Consider the following 19,195-nt stretch of genomic DNA (forward strand, 5'->3'; position numbering starts at 1 on the left):
GATTGATTCATCATTGATGTATAGGATCACATTTGATTTGTGGATGTTAATTTTTTTAATATTTATTTTTTAGTTTTAGGTGGATACAATATCTTTATTTTATTTTTATGTGGTGCTGAGGATTGATCCTCGTGCCTCACACATGCTAGGTGAGCACACTACCACTTGAGCCATATCCCTAGCTCCTATGGATGTTAACTTTATATCCTACTTATTTGCTGAATTCATTTATTAGTTCTAGAAGTTTTTTGGTGGAATTTTTGGGTCTTCTAAATAGAGAGTCATGTCATCGGCAAATAGTGATAGTTTGAGTTCTTTTCCTATTCGAATCTCTTTATTTTCTTTCTTTTCTTCTAATTGTTTTCACTAGAGTTTCAAAGACGATGTTGAATAAAAGTGGTATAAGAGGGCCTCCTTGTCTTGTTCCAGTTCTTAGAGGGAAGGCTTTCAATTTTTCTCCATTTAGAATGATGTTGGCCTTGGGTTTAGCAGATATAGCTTTTACAATGTTGAGGTATGTTCCTGTTATTCCTAGTTTTTCTAGTGTTTTGAACATAAAGGGGTGCTGTATTTTGTCAAATGCTTTTTCTGCATCTATTGAGATAATCATGATTCTTGTCTTTAAGTCTACTGATGTGATGAATTATGTTTATTGATTTCCATATGTTGAACCAATCTTGCATCCCTGAGATGAACCCTACTTGATTGTGGTGCACTATCTTATAAATATGTTTTTATATGCAATTTGCCAGAATTTTATTGAGAAATTTTGCATCTATGCTTATCAGGAATATTGGTCTGAAGTTTCCTTTCCTTGATGTGTCTTTGTCTGGTTTTGGTATCAGGGTGATACTAGCTTCTCATAATGAGTTTGGAAGGTTTCCTTCCTTTTCTATTTCATGGAATAATTTGAGGGGAATTGGTGTTAATTCATCTTTGAAGGTCTTATAGAAAGCAGTTGATCCAGGGCTTTTCTTAGTTGACAGGCTTTTGATGTCATCTTCTATTTCATTGCCTGAAATTGATCTGTTTAAATTATGTATGTTCTCATGATTCTGTTTAGGTAGGTCATAGTCTCTAGAAATTTGTCAGTGTCTTCAAGATTTTTTTACTTTCTTGGAATATAAATTTTCAAAATAGTTTTTGATTGTCTTCTGTATTTCAGTAGTGTTTATTGTGATATTTCCTTTTTCATCATGAATTTTAGTAATTTGAGTTTACTCTCTCTTAGCACGGCTAAGGGTTTATCAATTTTATTTATTTTTTCAAAGAAACAACTTTTTGTTTTGTCATAAACATGTGTGTGTTTTGTTTTACACACACACACACACACACGCATATATATATATATATATATATATATATATATATATATATATATGAGGGGTACCAGAGATTGAACTCAGGGACACTCAACCATTGAGCCACATCCCCAGTCCTATTTCCTATTTTATTTAGAGACAGGGTCTCACTAAGTTGCTTAGTGCCTTGCTGGTGCTAAGGCTGGCTTTGAACTCATGATCCTCCTGCCTCAGCCTCTGGAGACGTTGGTAGTTGCTAGGATTCAGGCATGTGCCACCATGCCTGGCTAAACATATATTTTTTTAAAATTATAAATAGGCACAATACCTTTATTTCATTTATTTATTTTTTTTTTAAATTTTTTTTTATGTGGTGCTAAAGATTGAACCAGTGCCTCATACCTGTTTGGCAAGTGCTCTACCACTGAGCCACAACCCTACTCCTGTTTTGTCAATTTTGAATTTAATTATTTCCTGTCTTCTACTGTTTTTGGTGTTGATTTATTCTTTTTCTAGGGCTTTGAGATGTAATGTTAGATTATTTATTTATTGACTTTCTGTTCTTTTTATTTTATTTTTTTAAGATGTTGATGAATCTTTATTTTATTCATTTATTTATACATAGTGTTGAGAATCCATCCCAGTGCCTCACACATGCTAGGCAAGTGCTCTACCACTGAGCCACAGCCACAGCCCAACTTTCTGTTCTTTTAAGGAAGGACCTCAATGCAATGAACTTTCTTCTTAGCACCTCCCTTATAGTGGCCCAGATTTTGATATGTTGTATCACTATTCTCATTTACTTCTGAGCATTTTTAAAAAAATTTCATCCCTGATTTTTTCTGCTATCCAGTGTTTATTCAATAGCATACTATTTAATTTTCAGGTGTTAAGAGTAGCTTCTATTTTTTTTAAAAAAAATTTTTAGACATCGAAGTACCTTTATTTTGTTCATTTATTTATATGTGGTGCTGAGAATTGAACCCAGTGACTCATACTTGCTAAGCAAGCCTCTATCACTGAGCCACAAACCCAGCTCTATTCTATTTTTTATCATTGATTTCTAATTTCATTCCATTATGATCTGATAGAATGCAGCATATGATCTCTTTTTTTTTTTTTTTTTGTATTTGCTAAGAGTTGCTTTGTGGCATAAGATATGGTCTATTTTAAGTGTGTTCACTCATTGATGGATAAAATACTCTATATATGTCTGTGAAGTCTAAATTATTGGTTGTATTATTTTGTTCTGTAGTTTCTTTCTTTAGTTTTTGTTTGGAGGATCTATCCAGTGGTCAGAGAGGTTTGATAAAGTCACCCAGTATTATTGTGTTGTGATTTATTTGATACTTTTTGTGTGTGTGTGGTGCTGGGGATAGAACCCAGGGCCTCGTGTATGCAAAGCAAGCACTCTACCAACTGAGTTATATCCCCAGCCTGATTCTTGAATTTGAGATGGGTTGTTTGAGGTATATAGATGATCCATTGTTTGGGGCATAAATATTTATGATTTTTATGTCTTATTGATGTATAATTCCCTTAAGCAGGATGAAATGTCCTTGTCTCTTCTGATTACCTTTTGCTTGAATTCCATTTTATCTGATGTGAGGATAGTAACCCCTGCTTATTTACAAGATCCATGTGAACGGTACGTTTTTTCCAATTCTTTCACCGTCAGTCTGTGGATGTCTTTTCCTGTGAGGTGAGTCTCTTAGAGACAGCATATTGTTAGGTCTTGTTTTTGAATCCAATCTGCCAGTCTTTGTCTTTGATTGACAAGTTTAGGCCATTTATGTTCAAGGTTACTATGGAGATATGATTTATATTCTCAGTCATTTTGATTTATTCCTGGTTTTTAATTTGAATGTTTCTCCTTTGATGGGTTATTCCTTCAGTGTAGTTCTTCTCTTTGCTGTTTTTCACTTTTTCTTTTCATTTTATCTTCACGGAATATTTTGTTGAGAATGTTCTGTAGTGCAGGCTTTCTAGTTGTAACTTTTGTTTATCATAAAAGTTTTTAATTTCATCTTCAAATCTGAAGCTTAATTTTGCTGGATATAGAATTCTTGGTTGCATCCATTTTCTTTCAGAGCTTGGTATATATTATTCCAAGACCTCTTAGCCTCTCATATTTGATTTTTCCATTTCATTCTTTAGGTTTGGGTAATTAAAAAAAAATTTTTTTAGTTGTCAATGGATCTTTATTTATTTAGTTATTTATATGCAGTGCTGAGAAATGAACCCCATGCCTCACTCATGCTAGGCAAGCGCTCTACCACTGAGTCATGACTCCGGCCCCAGGTTTGGGTAATTTTCTGATATTATTTCATTGAAAAGATTGTGCATTCTTTTGGTTTGTATCTCTGTGCTTTTATATATCCTGGTAAATCTTAAATTTGGTCTTTTTGTGTTATCTGTTATTTCTTGGAAGTTCTGTTCATGGCTTCTTAACATCTTCTCTCCACGGTCAACTTTTATTTTCATGATTATATATTTTGTCTTCACTGCCTGAGAGTCTGTCTTCCAAGTAGTCTATCTGTTGGTGATACTTCCCATTGAATTTTTTTTTAATTAGATTTTTTTAGAGAGAGAGAGAGAAAGAATTTTTTTTAATATTTATTGTTTATTTTTCGGCAGACACAACATCTTTGTTTGTATGTGGTGCTGAGGATTGAACCCGGGCCACACGCATGCCAGGCATGCACGTTACCGCTTGAGCCACATCCCCAGCCCATTGAATTTTTAATTAGGTTTATTGATTCCTTCATTTTGAGGATTTCTGCTTGATTTCTTTTCAGAATCTCTTTATTTATTTTTTAAAGAGAGAGAGAGAGAGAGAGAATTTTAATATTTATTTTTCAGTTTTCGGCGGACACAACATCTTTGTTTGTATGTGGTGCTGAGGATCCAACCCGGGCCGCACGCATGCCAGGCGAGCGCGTTACCGCTTCAGCCACATCCCCAGCCCCCAGAATCTCTTTATTAAAGTGATCTTTCACCTCCTGAATTTTATCTGATTTCATTCCTTACATTGCTTTTACATCGCTCAGTTTAACTATGCACATTTTATATATATATATATATATATATATATATATATATATATATATATATATATAATTGGATACCATACCTTTATTTTATTTATTTGTATGTGGTGCTGAGAATCGAACCCAGGGCCTTACACATGCCAAGCAAGTGCTCTACCACTGAGCCACAGCCAGAGCCTCTTAACTCTGTACATTTTAAACTCCTCTGACATTTCGTCTACCATATTGTTAATGGATTCTATTATTGGAGAATCTTGGTTTGTTTGGAGTGATTTGTTCCCTTGTTTTTCATGCTGTTTGTGTGTCTTCCCAGCTAGCTGTGTGGATCTGAGGCAGTACAGTTTCTACCCTGTAGACTTACAGTGTCCCTGAAGGTTTTCAGTACCTCGCCTTTAAGGGGAAGAAAAAAACAAACAAACAAAAAACAGCCCAATGAAAATAATACACAGCCTTAAACCAAGTAGCTCTACTAAGACATCTACCGTTTTTGTTTTGTTGGAATAAACAGAAATGATGTTTTCAATTACTGCCTACAATACAAACAGTAAATTTGCAAAAGAGTTTACAATTTCAAATGGTGGACAAAGAGAGAACAGAGTGGTATAGGATGTGATGTTTATGAGGAAGGAAGAGAAAAGATAAGATAAAAGTAAAAAATTATAGGAAGGGCTGGGGCTGTAGCTCAGTGATAGAGCACTTGCCCAGCATGTGGGAGGCCCTGGGTTCAATTCTCAGCACCACATATAAATAAATGAAGAAAATAAAGGCCCATCAACAACTAAAAAATATATTTAAAAATTATAGGAAGAGTGAAAGAGGGATTAATAGAGGTTGGCTTTAGCAGGAGAAAAGAGAGAAAGAGAATCCAGGGAAACAGATAACAGGAAAAATATATATAAAGTAAAAAAAAATTTTAAATTAAAAATTAAAACACACACACACACACAAACAAAACTCATACTTGCTAAGCAATATACTATCCATACATTCCAGGCTTCAATGAACCAATGCATAAAAAATACTTGGCTTAAAAAATGGTAGACATGTGAGAGGAAAAAGAGAGAGAGAGAGAGAGAGAGAGAGAGAGAGAGAGAGAGAGGGAGAGGGAGGGAGGGAGGGAGGGAGAGATATCAAGATCGATCTCAAAGAAAAATTGTTTCCATTGGAACTCAAAACTTTCTTAGTTCTCCTTCTCAGTAGTTAGGTGGAGTTGTCTGGGGTAGGATGCTGGCTCCACTCTCCACATGGGTGGGGTTGCTAGGGTAAGGGTTAGTTGTGCAGGTGGAACTCCTGGAGGCGGGGTGCAGGCTTAGGTGTGCTCCAGTCTCTTGGCTGGGTGCCAGTCGGTCTGGAGATTTTACATCAGTGTGTTTCCAGCACTCAGCAATTGCCATTCCACCCCACCATATCTTTTTATGACATATGTTTCATAATCTAAAAAAGTCGCACTGAAGTTTTGGTAGGGCGGTGAGTTAAGTTAGATTGCATTCATTTAAAGAGCCTGGGAAGTTTGGAGATTCTACTTGGAAACATACTGTATCGTTTCATTCATGATACTAGAAATAAAACCAGCAAAGAAAAAAAGGAAACAATGAAAGGCTTAGGGAGGTCAGGTTTCAAATTTCTCCCCAGGGTCTTTCCCACTTCTGGAGAATGCTGCCAACAATTGTTCACAAGACTGACCACAGCCCTGAACGCCAGCTGGATGTGGAGATGTTTCTTTCCGGGAGTTCCATGGTGAATTCCAAGTTGGAATGAGGGCAATTGGCAGCTGGATGGTTCCCATAATTAATAAAAAATTATTTATACAACAATAGCAACTGCTGCTTATCTGGTTGAGGTATTCCGAGCAAACTCCACCCTCAAGGGGCTCAGATGAAGTATAACTAAACAGCCCAAGAATCCCAGCCCTTCTCACATGAGAAAGGCAAGCCCTCTATGGGCTGATGAGGCATAGGATAAGTAGATTCCCCAGGAATTGTTCAGTCCTCCAGAAAGCAGAGACCACATTGAGCATTGTGTGTAACAGACCTTGTTAGAATCCTCCTACCTGATGCCTCAATTTTTTTTAAAAATATTTTTTAGTTGTAGTTGGACACAATACCTTTATTTTTATGTGGTGCTGAGGATCGAACCTTGCATGTGCTAGGCCAGTGCTCTACCACTGAGCCACAACCCCAGCCCTGATCCCTCATTTAATATGACCACTTCATGGATCTTCCTGGGTTGGGGATTTCCCCCCTACTGTTGCTATGGTTTGAATGTGTCTCCAAAAAATCATGTTATTAGAACTTAAACCCCCAGAATCTGACACACACAGTGCCTTGGTGTCAGCAGACACTGGCATCCTGTGTCATTTAAAATTTATATCCACTTTGTTTCAATCTTGGCACAACCCTCCCATTTAGCACCCCTTGTATATAGTTTCCTGGGCCTTGGTTGGCATTTGGTCACACGTTTAACACTAAACACATCCTGTGCACCTCTGCACAGCCTGGCAGCATCCAGGAAGGGTCTTGAAGGGTGATCTTCACAAGAACCCGTATTACAGCAAGACAACCGTGGAGGGGAGGAAGCGGAGGAGCCCTCTGGCCTCTAGTCCCTTGTGTTAAGTTCTCAGAATTCCTGGAAATTGCAGTGAGGGCCGTGACCCATGAGGAACATGTACATAGGATGCTGTTTGAAAGCAGACTCAATGTAAGCTTGGTGGTTTGAAAGCATGCTAATGATGAATGTCACTGGGGAAAAATAATCGGACAGAAACAAAATATATTTATTAGAAATATTACAGTCACACATCTTACACTTTCAGGTTAATACATCTATGTTAGCATGTCATGTCCTGACAGTGCTTGGTTCGATCTAATGTGCTCTTTGTAGAAACTGGGCCATGGACGTATCAAGTGTCCTCAACTAATGCAGTTAAAAATCAGTGAACTACACAGGATGTTATGGGTTCAGCAAAACTCCAACCTGGGTCAGAGGACTGAAATGGCCAGTGAGCAAGGGCAAAAAGTATTAAAAATATTTTTTAAAAAGGCTGAGAGGTTGTATGTTCTACTGCTTCTCAAAATGGCCCTCAAAATGTGGAATGGTAAGAACTAACTTCTGGGTTTGGTAGGTGGGCTTGTCTCTAAGGAAGAGAGTTCACCATCTCCACAGGCCAGTGACACATCCACCCCTCCATGGGGAAGAGGGAAGGCAGAGATTGAGAACTGACATTTGTCGGTGGTGGGGAGGAGAACACAACAGCTCTCTGTTCTCATGAGATGGCTAATCACTCTGATAATTTTTTTTTTTTTGAGATGGCATCTTGCTATGTTGTTATATTGTCCAGGCTGGCCTCAAACCTTGGGACTCAAGTTATCCTCCTGTCTTGGCCTCCCAAGTAGCTGGGACTACTGGTGGCTGCCACCATGCTCAGCAGGACATTTTTGTCTTCCACCCATAGCATTTACTTTGGATGATTTCTACAAGAGCTGCCCATCAACAACAGAACAAAGGACAAAAAACGGAAGACCAACATTGTTTCTGAGGTGTGAAGGGCCTAGGAGGCAGGTTCCTCACAATGCTGTCCTGGGGAACACCAGTCAGCTGAGAAGCAATCCAGGAGGCAACTCCTCAGTGCAGAGAACTGCCAACTTCTCTTTGTATCTTAAATAACTTCTCAGGATCTTGTATTTTGCAGCTTTTATGTAAAAATCATACATTAAATTTTTTTTCTGCAGAACCACCAAATAATTTTAAATTAAGTACCAGCTGCGGGGGAGACGGAAGAATCATGGCTATGATGGTCTCTAAAATCCTCAAGACAGACAACTGGAAATGGTACAATTTGCTGAGAACTAGAGAAAACATAAGAAATGCTACTTAATTTTCTTAGTTTACCAGTTTTTCACCGTCAGTTTTGTGCTCTGAACGGTCCTAAAACTTGCACCTCCACACTCAGATCACCTCTTCAACAGTAAGGGAAACTCCTTGAATTTTAAGAACAAACTGCACGTGGCAGTTTGTTTCACAGGACGTTTTCCCCTCCTTCTTTACTGACAAAGAAGGGATAAGTGTGGCCAGTCATGGGTAATGTGGGCTCCTACTGGAGACGGCACGACTACACATAGCTCTGCCTGGCCCAGAGCTCTTCTGAAGCCCTTTTCACATCATCATTGCAAACAGAGTGTCAATCAGGCTGACCATCCCTCGGTGAATCCCAAGACCTCAACTGCTTGTCCCATACAAAACCCTGGGGTAATCCCAGTTTAGGCACTACCATCCACAGCTCAACCCGACTAGTTGGAATATACGTCTCTCCACTTTGATGGTGGCAAAGGAGAAGCTTGGGAATCATGAAGATGCGCCAACAATGTCAGCTTCGATGTTAACACAGGTGCAGGAAGCAGCACAGGCAGGGACTTTCATTTGAACACATTCAGCTGAAGGAGAAAGTTAAAACTGTTACAGCTGAATCCCAAGCTTCCATTCGAAAACAAGGGGCTAGTTCCATAATGAATGCTGGTCCCCAAGCAACTGCTTGGGAGCTTGACTTCTGCACGGCTGTGGGGTCACAAAACGAGTCCCCGAGGCCTCGGAATGACACACCACACATCTCTGCTCCCATTCCAGATATTCTGACTCACTGATCCAGGGAGGCTGGGCATGTGGCTTCTAGAAGCTCCCCAGAGGATATGGATACAGAGCCACAGCTGAGAACCACAGACCAGACTGGAAGGCAGAAACTCCAGCCCTATAGAGGTCACAACAGTTTGAGAATGAGGGCTGGCCTCACCCAGTAGACACCTCTGGGAAAAGTTAACCTGGAGGAGGGGAAAGAGCCCATACCACTCCCAAGACAGGGAGTGGACTCCATAACCTGTCCCTGAATGAGCGGCTCAGATCAGCAATCAGGATTCACTTTAAAGAATTTTGGCAGTAGTTGTAATTCTGGGGGACTTAATGTAAAGACATCCTTTGTCAGAGGGGTACTAACAGCTATTTGGCACTTAAAACAGCAAGTCATGGACATTTACACATCTACCTTGACTGCCTGTGTGAATGGGCCCCCTCATTTGCTACAGAATACATTTATTTGTCCAAGTAGAAGACCAGCCACCAGATGGATACCTAGACTGAGCACCTTGGGAGGTCCCTGCCTCTACTAGGGTAACCAGTAGGATATTAGGGGAAATGCATTTCCCTCCATTCAGTTATATTGGAGCCATCAAAGCCCACCCCCAAGAGCTTCTTTTTGTCATGCAAATGTAAAAGGCCCAGTATGAAGTCCCAAGGACTAAGTCGCCTGGAGTTGGAATACTGTTTGGATTTGCTGTCTATCCAGAATCCAGAGGGACATACACTCTCAGCCTGTTTGTGCAAAAACATAAAGACCACAACATACACAACATTGCACACACACAAGTGACTATCAAGTTCTTCATGTGTGACAAATGTGCGTGGGTATGAATAGGAGGTGAATAAATGGGATAGAAGATGCTGTGGACAATGACTGTGGTTTCCCTTTCAGCCCGTAAACCGTCCACTGTACACACTTCCTGCTATGAGACACCTCAGGGGACCTTCAGCAAGACACCGCAGGCTCCTTTGCATATTGAAGACTCAAATAGTTGAGTTCTACAGAGCCAAAGTGTTTCCAAGGTTGCTTTGAAGCAAAGCAAAAGTTTCTTTGTTTTTTATGTTTTGTGGGGTGGTTGACAAGGGCAGTTTTTATGAAAGCAAAAGCCAGGGATTTTAAGTAAAAAACCCAAAAATCAAAAAACAAAAAAACTGGTTTGGAGGTGTTGTACCTCAAGAATCTCTGTGCAGATTACGCATCAAGTCACCATGTGGGATTGGTGACGTCCTGGGTTTTTTCTCACAGAAATATGCCTGTGGGATCTTGGTTTGGAAGAAGGAAGGCCATCCTCTTTAGAAACCTGCCATGGAAGAGCAAAGATTCCCCAACTTATACTCCAAATGCATTTGCATTTGCAATAGGGACACTGCAGAATCCAGCTCTAGTTTCTTCTTTGAGTGTTGATTCACTTGGTTTGAGCCTTTCTTAGAAATCCAGGAGGCTGGACAGTGGGCAGAGCAAGATTGGTGGCAACCAGGTACTTCCAGGACAAACCAATGTTGGTGGCAGCTAATTCTTTTGGGCCCTGAGGTTTAAGTCTCAAAGTACTTGTAGATCTGGGCTACATACTGCATCACGCTCTGCCAGTCAGGCCGGTCAGTGTACAACATCTCACTGAGCTCCTGCAGGGAAAAGGAAAGGGGACAAGTTACAAGGGGAACATCATAGACCTCTTCCCACTAAGGGACTCATATCCAGATCTTGGCGTTTACTGCCTGAAAACTCTCCACCTACACAACGATGTAGTGCTAAATGTGCCAAGGTAAAAAAGACTTTTCATCCTATTTATTCCCTTTTAAAAGATGCAAGACATGGCCTCTTGTTGCTTTTGTTGTTAAACATGACAGCATTAAGAAAGACCTGCAAACAGATGATCTCAGTCATAAACTTGCTATCAGAAAATGATTTCTGTTTTCCTTAATTACAGTCACATATAAGTAAATTAGTCTCTGACTTCCAGGGTTCCATAGCAGTGCTCATGTTAAGTGTACTCTCTGCTTCTTCATGGACTTTTTCATATGCCATTCCCCACGCTGCTGGGTTGTTTGGCTGGCTCCCACTGTGCTGGATACACCCTGTCTAAGGGGACTGCTGCCCAAGGTTGACAAGACATGTAGTTTATGTTCACTTCTTCACTGTTCCAGAGTTCACAATGAACATCTCTGTGCAGGACTGTTTCCTTCCATTGAATTACTTAAGAGAAATTCCAAAGAACAGAGTTGAGCCAATATAAACACTTATTTTGCTAACATTAAGTCATATCATTTAATGTGTGAGTTTTTGTTGTTGTTGTTTATTGCATTAATTTAGTAAATTTCTTGCATTTACATATTTACTTTTGCTAACCTCTTCCTCTTATTTTAAAAATTTCATTTATTTATTTTTGCTAACTTTTCAATGCACAAGCTAATACAGAGGCTATAAAGTGACAGGGAAGAGGACTAGGCATTCTGCAGAGCAGTAGGTCGAGCTTTTTCAAAATTTGTGCCACTGGATTTGTTTAATAATTTAACTTTGGGTCTGAATTTGTATTCTTTTGTGGTCACAGGAGAACAATAGGAAAGAACCTTGATGGAAAGCCAGAAACAAAGATGCAATGGAAAAAATAAGGCTGAACTGAGTACATCTGTTCCTGGGTGGTGACACAACTAGCTGAGGTTGTTAACCAGCCATTTATCCTCTGATTCAACAACATCTAAATATATTTTGCTTCCTTCTTTGCTTCCTGGTTATGCTAAAATTATCAGTGTATCATTCATTATTCATTGAGAAGGGGTCAAAAAGGAGTAAGTGGAACAATCTACACAGATATGCCTAGAATAATTTTAAAAGAAAGAACAAAATTTCCCCAGATTATAAGGATCAAAAAGTCTCTTTCCATCTGGGCATGGTGGAGCATGACTGTAAAATCCCAGCTGCTCCAGAGGCTGAGAGGCAGGAGAATCACAAGTTTGAGGCCAGCCTTGGCAACTTAGTGAGACTTTGTCTTAAAAATAAAGGGGCTGGAGATGTAACTCAGAGGTGAAAGTATCCCTGAGTTCAATCCCCAGTACCAGAAAAAAACCAAGAACATGATCAAGAAAGAAAAAACAAGATCAATAAATGGGACTTTATAAAAATTAAAACCTTGGGCTGGGGTTGTGGCTCAGTGGTAGAGCACTTGCCTAGCATGTGTGAGGCCCTGGGTTCGATTCTCAGCACCGAATATAAATAAATGAATAAAATAAAGGTCCATCAACATCTAAAAAATATTTAAAAAAATAAAATAAATAAAATAAAAATTAAAAACTGCTCTGAGAAAGAGAGTGTTAAGAGAATTAAAAGTTACAGAGTGTGTGGCTGGGGTTGTAGCTCAGTGGTAGAGCGCTTGCCTTGCATGTGGGAGGCACTGGGTTTGATTCTCAGCACTGCATATAAACAAATAAATAAAGGTCCATTAATAACTAATAAAATATTTTTTAAAAGTTACAGAGTGGGAAAAAATAGCTAAAAATCACTTATGATAAAGGACTTTTATACAGAATATTAAAAAATTTTAGGGCTGGGGCTGTGGCTCAGGGGTAGAGCGCTCCCCTAGCATGTGCGAGGCCCTGGGTTTGATCCTCAGCACCACATAAAAATAAATAAAGTATTGTGTCCAACTACAACTAAAAAATAAATATTTTTTTAAAAAATTTAAATCCAATAATAAGAAAGCAATCTGATTTAGAAATGGGCAAAAGAGGGCTGGGGATGTGGCTCAAGCGGTAGCAAGCTCGCCTGGCATGTGTGCGGCCCGGGTTCGATCCTCAGCACCACATACAAACAAAGATGTTGTGTCTGCTGAAAACTAAATAAATAAATAAATATTTTAAAAAAAAAAAAGAAATGGGCAAAAGATTTGAATAGACACTAGACCAAAGAAGATATGTGGCCAATAAATAGCATATGGAAAAAAGCTCAACATAATTTGCCAGTCGAGAAATGCCAATTAAAACAAGATAATCCCCTACCATCCCACCCTATACTGGGGAATGAACCCAGGGGTGCTCTATCACTGAGCTACATTCCCAGCCCTTTTTATTTTTTGAGATAAGGTGACTAAGTTGCTGAAGCTGGCCTTGAATTTGTAATCCTGACTCAGCCTCCCAAGTAGCTGGAATTATAGGCGTTATATACTTGGCAAGGTACACCCCTATACCTTTTAGAATGGCTAAAATCTAAAAACATGGAAGTACCAAAAGTTGGTGAGGATACAGGAGCAAAAAAAACAAAAACAAAAACAAAAAAAAAAACACCTCTTTTCAACTTACTTTTTACAACTAAATAAAAACAGCTGGGCGTGGTGCTGTGAGACCATAATCTTAGTGATCAAAGGATTGCAAGTTCAAGGCCAGTCTGGGCAATTTAGCAACCAGTTTTAAAAAGCTTTAAAATAAAAGGCTGGGGCTGGATGTGATGGTGCACACCTGTAATCTCAGCAGCTAGGGAGGCTGAGACAGGAGGATCAGGAGGCGCTAAGCAACTCAGCAAGACCCTGTCTCTAAAGAAAATACAAAATAGGATTGGGGATGTGGCTCAGTGGTTGAGTGCCCCTGAGTTCAATCCCCAGTACCCCTCACCCCCCCCCAAAAAAAAAGGCTTGGGATGTCACTCAGGGGTAGAGTGCCCTTGCATTTAATTTGCAATACCGAAGGTATTAATTTGCCCAATAATTTTCCAGACAAGCAAACATACAAGAAAGCAGCAAGTGGATGCCAGGGTGAACAGGGCTGGGGTTGTGGGGCAGTGCTTGACAGCAGGATGAAAACTAGGGGCAATATTTTTTTTTGGTTGGGTGGCGGGTACAGGGATTGAACTCAGGAGCACTCAACCACTGAGCCACATCCCCAGCTTTATTTTGTATTTTATTTAGAGACAGGGTCTCCCTGAGTTGCTTAGAGCCTCACTGTTGCTGAGGCTGGCTTTGAATCCGAGATCCTCCTGCCTAATATATAATGGGGAGGGTGTCCAGGTAGCATTCAACCTAGAAGAGGATCCCATAGCCCCTGACTTAATGTTGACGCAGGCCTTCTCAGAGGAATTTGTGCTAAAGGCATTGGCTAGCCCTATTCACTTAAGAGAAAAGGTGAATTTAGTGAAATTCCTGCATCTCTGTGATAGTATCTAGATAATAAAGCCCCAAGTGGATAATCAGAGAAAGTGACATATGAGATTTTTTGTTTGTTTTGCCAGGAAACATACAGTTATACTCATTTGGCCATCTAATGGACCTATGGTCTTTTTTTGAACATGATCCAAAGTTAGGGTTTGAAGCCATCTGTCTTACAAAAGCCAGACCTCATGATATAGGATCAAAGAAGTCCCCCCCACCAAGAGATTTTAACTGGATTTTTTTTTCAACTAATGATACAAAAATCTAAAGAAACTTGTGAAGCAAAACGACTGCAGAATCCCTCTAGATGTTTATAATTGCTTTTAAATAATAATTTTCATTCTGATTAATATAAAATATTAATTTATGATTTAATGGGTTATTATGAAGCAAATATTATGTATAATGACCAACCAGATTAAGAACAGGCCCCTTCCCTTTCACAATCCGCCTTGACAGGTTGTCATTTGTGTCTTTCAGAATCTTTTGCAACACTAATCTGGCAAGAAGAAAACTACTATTCATATGAAGCTGATTCTGATTTTAAGATACAGAGATTAAGTACCCTTTACAATTGCAATACCAGTGCTAATACAAAGAAATGATTCTTCAATGAGGTGGATACTATGTATGGTTTCCCATGGAATAAGAATCTAATTCTGGGCTGGGGTTGTGGCTCAGCGGTAGAACTCTCGCCTCGGACATGCGAGACCCTGGGTTCGATCCTCAACACCACATAAAAATAAATAAGTGAAGTAAAAGTACTGTGTCCAACTACAACTAAAAAATAAATATATAAAAAAAGAATCTAATTCATGGAATGCTAAAGACAAATAAAATGGAAGAGAAAAAAGTTCCAGCCAGGATGAAAATGAATTTGATTTAAAAAATAATGACTATGATTTTCCTCAATACTTTGGTGTTAATGAGCTTATAATTAACATCAGAAATGTACTAAAGTTTCCTATGTTATTCACTTAATAACACATAGTTGTTAATTACAATCTATAACCTGGAATTGTTCTAAGAACCTTTTAACTTAGTTAATAACAAAGGCAAGTCATGTGTATGCCCATGTTCATGCAAGTACTATTCACAACAGCTAAATCTGGAAGCATCCCCAGAGTCCAAAGGATGAATGGATGAGCAAAGGTGTGGAATAGACATAAAATTGGGATACTATTCAGCCTTTAAAAGGAAGGAAATCTGAACATATGCTAAACATGGATAAACGCTGAGAACATTATACTATGTTAAGTAAATCACCTGGAAGGACAAATACTGTATGACCAAAGATTATGTATGACAAATACCACTTATATAAGGTACCTGAAATAGGTAAATTCATAGAGACAGAAAACAGAATGGTGTTTGCCTGGCTGGGGATGAAAGAATGAGGAGTCAATGTTTAATAGGCACAGGATTTTAATTTTATAAGATAAAAAGAGATGGAGGGGATGTGAATATACTTAACACCACTTAAAAATGGCTAAAATGGTAAAGCTTATGTGTATTTTACCACAATAAAATAAAATCAATATCATTTATTGACTTAGATGATTATACTAAATGTTTAAAAAGACAGTTGGAAAAAAAGTAAGGCTTCTTGCTCTTGGGAGATTATAACCTTGTGGGGGTGGAGGGAATGGAAATATGCCATATAATCAGATGAATCATCATATAATAGGGCATGGGGATATCAAACTATGAATAAATTGTGCTTTAAGAGCCCAGAAGGTAGACAGGGCTGTCATAGAAGCAGTGTTACCCAGTGGTGATGGGCATTGGCTCTAGAGTCTGCCTGCCTGGCTCGGATTCTTGCCTCTGATACTCATTAGCCAAGTGATCTTTTTTATTAACTGCATGTGCCCCTGTCCCACCTGCATCATGTATCTACCTCACAGGACTTCTGTGAGGGTTCAGGAGGGTCAATATATGGAAAAATCCTATGTGTGTGATATATAGTAAATAGGAGAAAAATGTGTGTGTGCATGTGTGTGTGCGCGCGCGCGCGCGCGCAAGCCTAATTAAGCTCAAGGTAACTATTGAAGCACACATAAAGTTTACACCAGAGTAGGCTCAGTCATGCCTAACATATATTTAAAATCCTGAGTTGTAATGACATTATTCCATTGGGGCCCCGAGGAACACTGTGTGACTATCCTGTTGGCTGCTCCAGCTCACTTGGTGAGCAAAAGCCCTCATGGGCTAAATGAACAATGAAACAGTGTCCCCCCACCAAGCCACAGACACATCAGCCCTGAGGACACATTACGGTTGTCCTGTGATAATGACAATGATGCCATATATCCTCTCTTACCCAATGCTTTCTGTAAGGAGTTGCTCACCCGTGTGATGTGGCAAGATAAATCTCTCTCATTACACAGTGGCTGGGGAGGAATGCTGTCTAAAATTTGGGAGACACTGTAGAACTTCACTTTTTAAAGATCTTATCCTTGTTAATCTGCTATACCCAGAAACCTAGCTGTACTTAAATATGTAAGTATACATGGAAATTTTTCCTGCATAATCTTAATAGAACTTAATCAAAGATGGGGTTAATTATGATTGTCACTTCTGATTGGGTGTAGTTTTAAAAGTGTTGAAGGAGCATCTCATTATTAACCTGACTCCATTTTGCTTCTCCCGGATCTTTCCTTTTCTGAGTTGCTCTTTCGAAACCTCAGTGTATTTTAAATTCCAGGATCGCAGGGGCTGATAAACATTCTGAGAACTAAATGGAGACTGTTCCCTAAGTAGTGGCAATTTCCTTGAGACTAATAAGATTCTGGATGACCAGGCCCAAGATAATGATCAACCAGATTATGACCTAACTGGGATTGCCTTTGTTCTCTCACAGCTATATAACCTCAAGGTAGCTCCTGATTCCCCAAAGACAACCCTAAGATCTGTCTTCCCAGTGTGGCTGCACTGAAATTGAAGTTCTCTTCTTGTTTCACCACTGACTCCTCTACCTGTTTTGTTTTTTTTGAGTGGGGGATGAGTGGCTAAATCTAATCTGTTGGGACCCCTAGAGTCGGGCTTCTGCGCTGGGACTGTGGTAATCGTGTCGAGTATAACTCAATACATGGCTTTTCAGTCCGTTTCAAGATACTGGAAAGTAGAGGCTGTGAGTGTAGCTCGGTGGTAGGATAGGTGTCTATGCTCAAGGGCCTGGGCTCAGTCTCTATCACCAATAAGATATTTAAAATCAAATTTAAGAATGTAAGAAATTTCTACTTTGCTGTATAAACTGGTTACATTGCTTACAAACATTCCTGAATGCTTTCAGGATTAGTTTTCATGTCAGCAGCCACTTGCAACTGTCTACACAAATGAAATTGTTGGCTCCAACAATCAGGTCAACAAAATTATCTCATTTATGTCCCAGGTCACTAACTTCTACAATGCCTTAGATGAAAATTAAGAAAAAATAGCAAATTTAAAAAGAAGCAAATATTACTATAATACTAGAAAGAAAAAAATATTCTTTGTATAATATAATTTCCTAACAAGTTCTTATCATTTCTGGTCCTTATGTAAACTGTTTGTACTTGTTGGTTGTCCCACTATTTCCACACAGTATAAATCAGATTCCTCTGACTTCATCATGGTTAGATGTGTAGGGCCCCTTACTCCCTTTTTAATTTCTCTGGACTTAAATATACATAATAGGGATATTTGTTTTAAACCCTTTGTTTAAAAGAATTTGGGCTCACTTAGACTCTTGTTTGTGTGTCTATAACTACATTTTAAAGTATGCATTCAATTTCTTTAATGGTTAAAATTCTATTTTTGAATAGGTTCTAGAGAAATATTTGGATTTAGTATTTTTAGAAATATTTTGGTATTTCTTTGGAAACTTCTGTTTCCAATTTGTGGTATAACATTGTTCATATTACTAAGATTTCTATGATAGGTGTACTTGTGCTTTTTCATTTTTTGGATTCCTCCTGTCTTCCAAGGGTTATGAAATTGTATCCCGCTATTTTTACAGCTTAGAATCATGAATGAAATTGAACATCTTAAACAGTTAGTGGCGATTCATGATCCTGTTCTGTGAGTTGTATATTCTAGACTTTGATTATTTTACTTTTTTTTTTAAAAAGTTGTTTTTAAAAAAATTTTTTTTTGTAATTGTAGATGGAAAGACTACCTTTATTTTATTTGTTTATTTTTCTGGGGTGCTGAGGATTGAATCCAGTGCCTCATACATGCTAGGCAAGTGCTGTGCCACTGAGCCCCAGCTCCAGCCCTACTTTTTGAGTTTTGATGAACCTTTATTTATTTATATGTTGTGCTGAGAACCAAACCTAGTAAGTAAGTGCCCTACCACTGAGCCACAACCCAGCCCCTTGAATTTAATAATTTTCAGTGGTTTGTTTCTTTTTTTTTTTTTTTAAATTTTTTTTTAATATTTATTTTCTAGTTTTCGGCGGATACAACATCTTTGTTTGTATGTGGTGCTGAGGATCGAACCCGGGCCGCACGCATGCCAGGCGAGCGCGCTACTGCTTGAGCCACATCCCCAGCCCAAAAATATTTATTTATTTATTTTAGTTTTAGGCGGACACAACATCTTTGTTTGCATGTGGTGCTGAGGATGGAACCCGGGCCGCACGCACGCCAGGCGAGCGCGCTACCACTTGAGCCACATCCCCAGCCCGGTTTGTTTCTTATTACTTGTTAGCTGGATCTTTTTATAGGTGATCAGGCTTGTCTTTGCATTTACTGTAGTTTCATTACAATATTTTATTTTATTCATCCTGATTGAGACTCATTAAGAATCATGGGCTCTTGTCTTCATCATTCTGGAAATTTTTCAGGTACTCAATATTCAAATATTGTCTCTATTCCATTATTATTTTTGGGGGTACCAGAGGTTGAACTCAGGGGCACCCAACCACTGTGCCACATCACCAGCGCTATTTTGTATTTTATTTACAGACAGTGTCTCAATGAGTAGCTTAGCACCTTGCTGTTGCTGAGGCTGGCTTTGAACTTGTGATCCTTCTGCTTTAGCCTCCCAAACTGCTGGGATTATAGGCATGCACCATTGCACCCAGCTATTCCATTATTTTTA

General features: G+C 39.0%; 1 protein-coding gene across 8 annotated transcripts in view; it reads right to left on the reverse strand.

Annotated features, from left to right (window-relative positions):
• Window positions 1-7,103: 7,103 nt before the first annotated feature.
• Window positions 7,104-19,195, reverse strand: part of Specc1 (sperm antigen with calponin homology and coiled-coil domains 1) — a 287,982-nt gene continuing 275,890 nt past the window's right edge. For all 8 annotated transcript variants that reach the window (XM_058572014.1, XM_058572018.1, XM_058572013.1 and 5 more), the window contains one exon: window positions 7,104-10,600. In XM_058572014.1, the coding sequence (XP_058427997.1) occupies window positions 10,511-10,600 (90 nt within the window). In that variant the 3' untranslated portion in view covers window positions 7,104-10,510. The remainder of the gene's footprint in view (window positions 10,601-19,195) is intronic.

Source organism: Marmota monax, unplaced genomic scaffold (genome assembly GCF_021218885.2).
Source record: "Marmota monax isolate L192 unplaced genomic scaffold, Marmota_monax_Labrador192_F-V1.1 WCK01_AAM20220418_F8-fsc00311, whole genome shotgun sequence".
NCBI lineage: Eukaryota > Metazoa > Chordata > Mammalia > Rodentia > Sciuridae > Marmota > Marmota monax.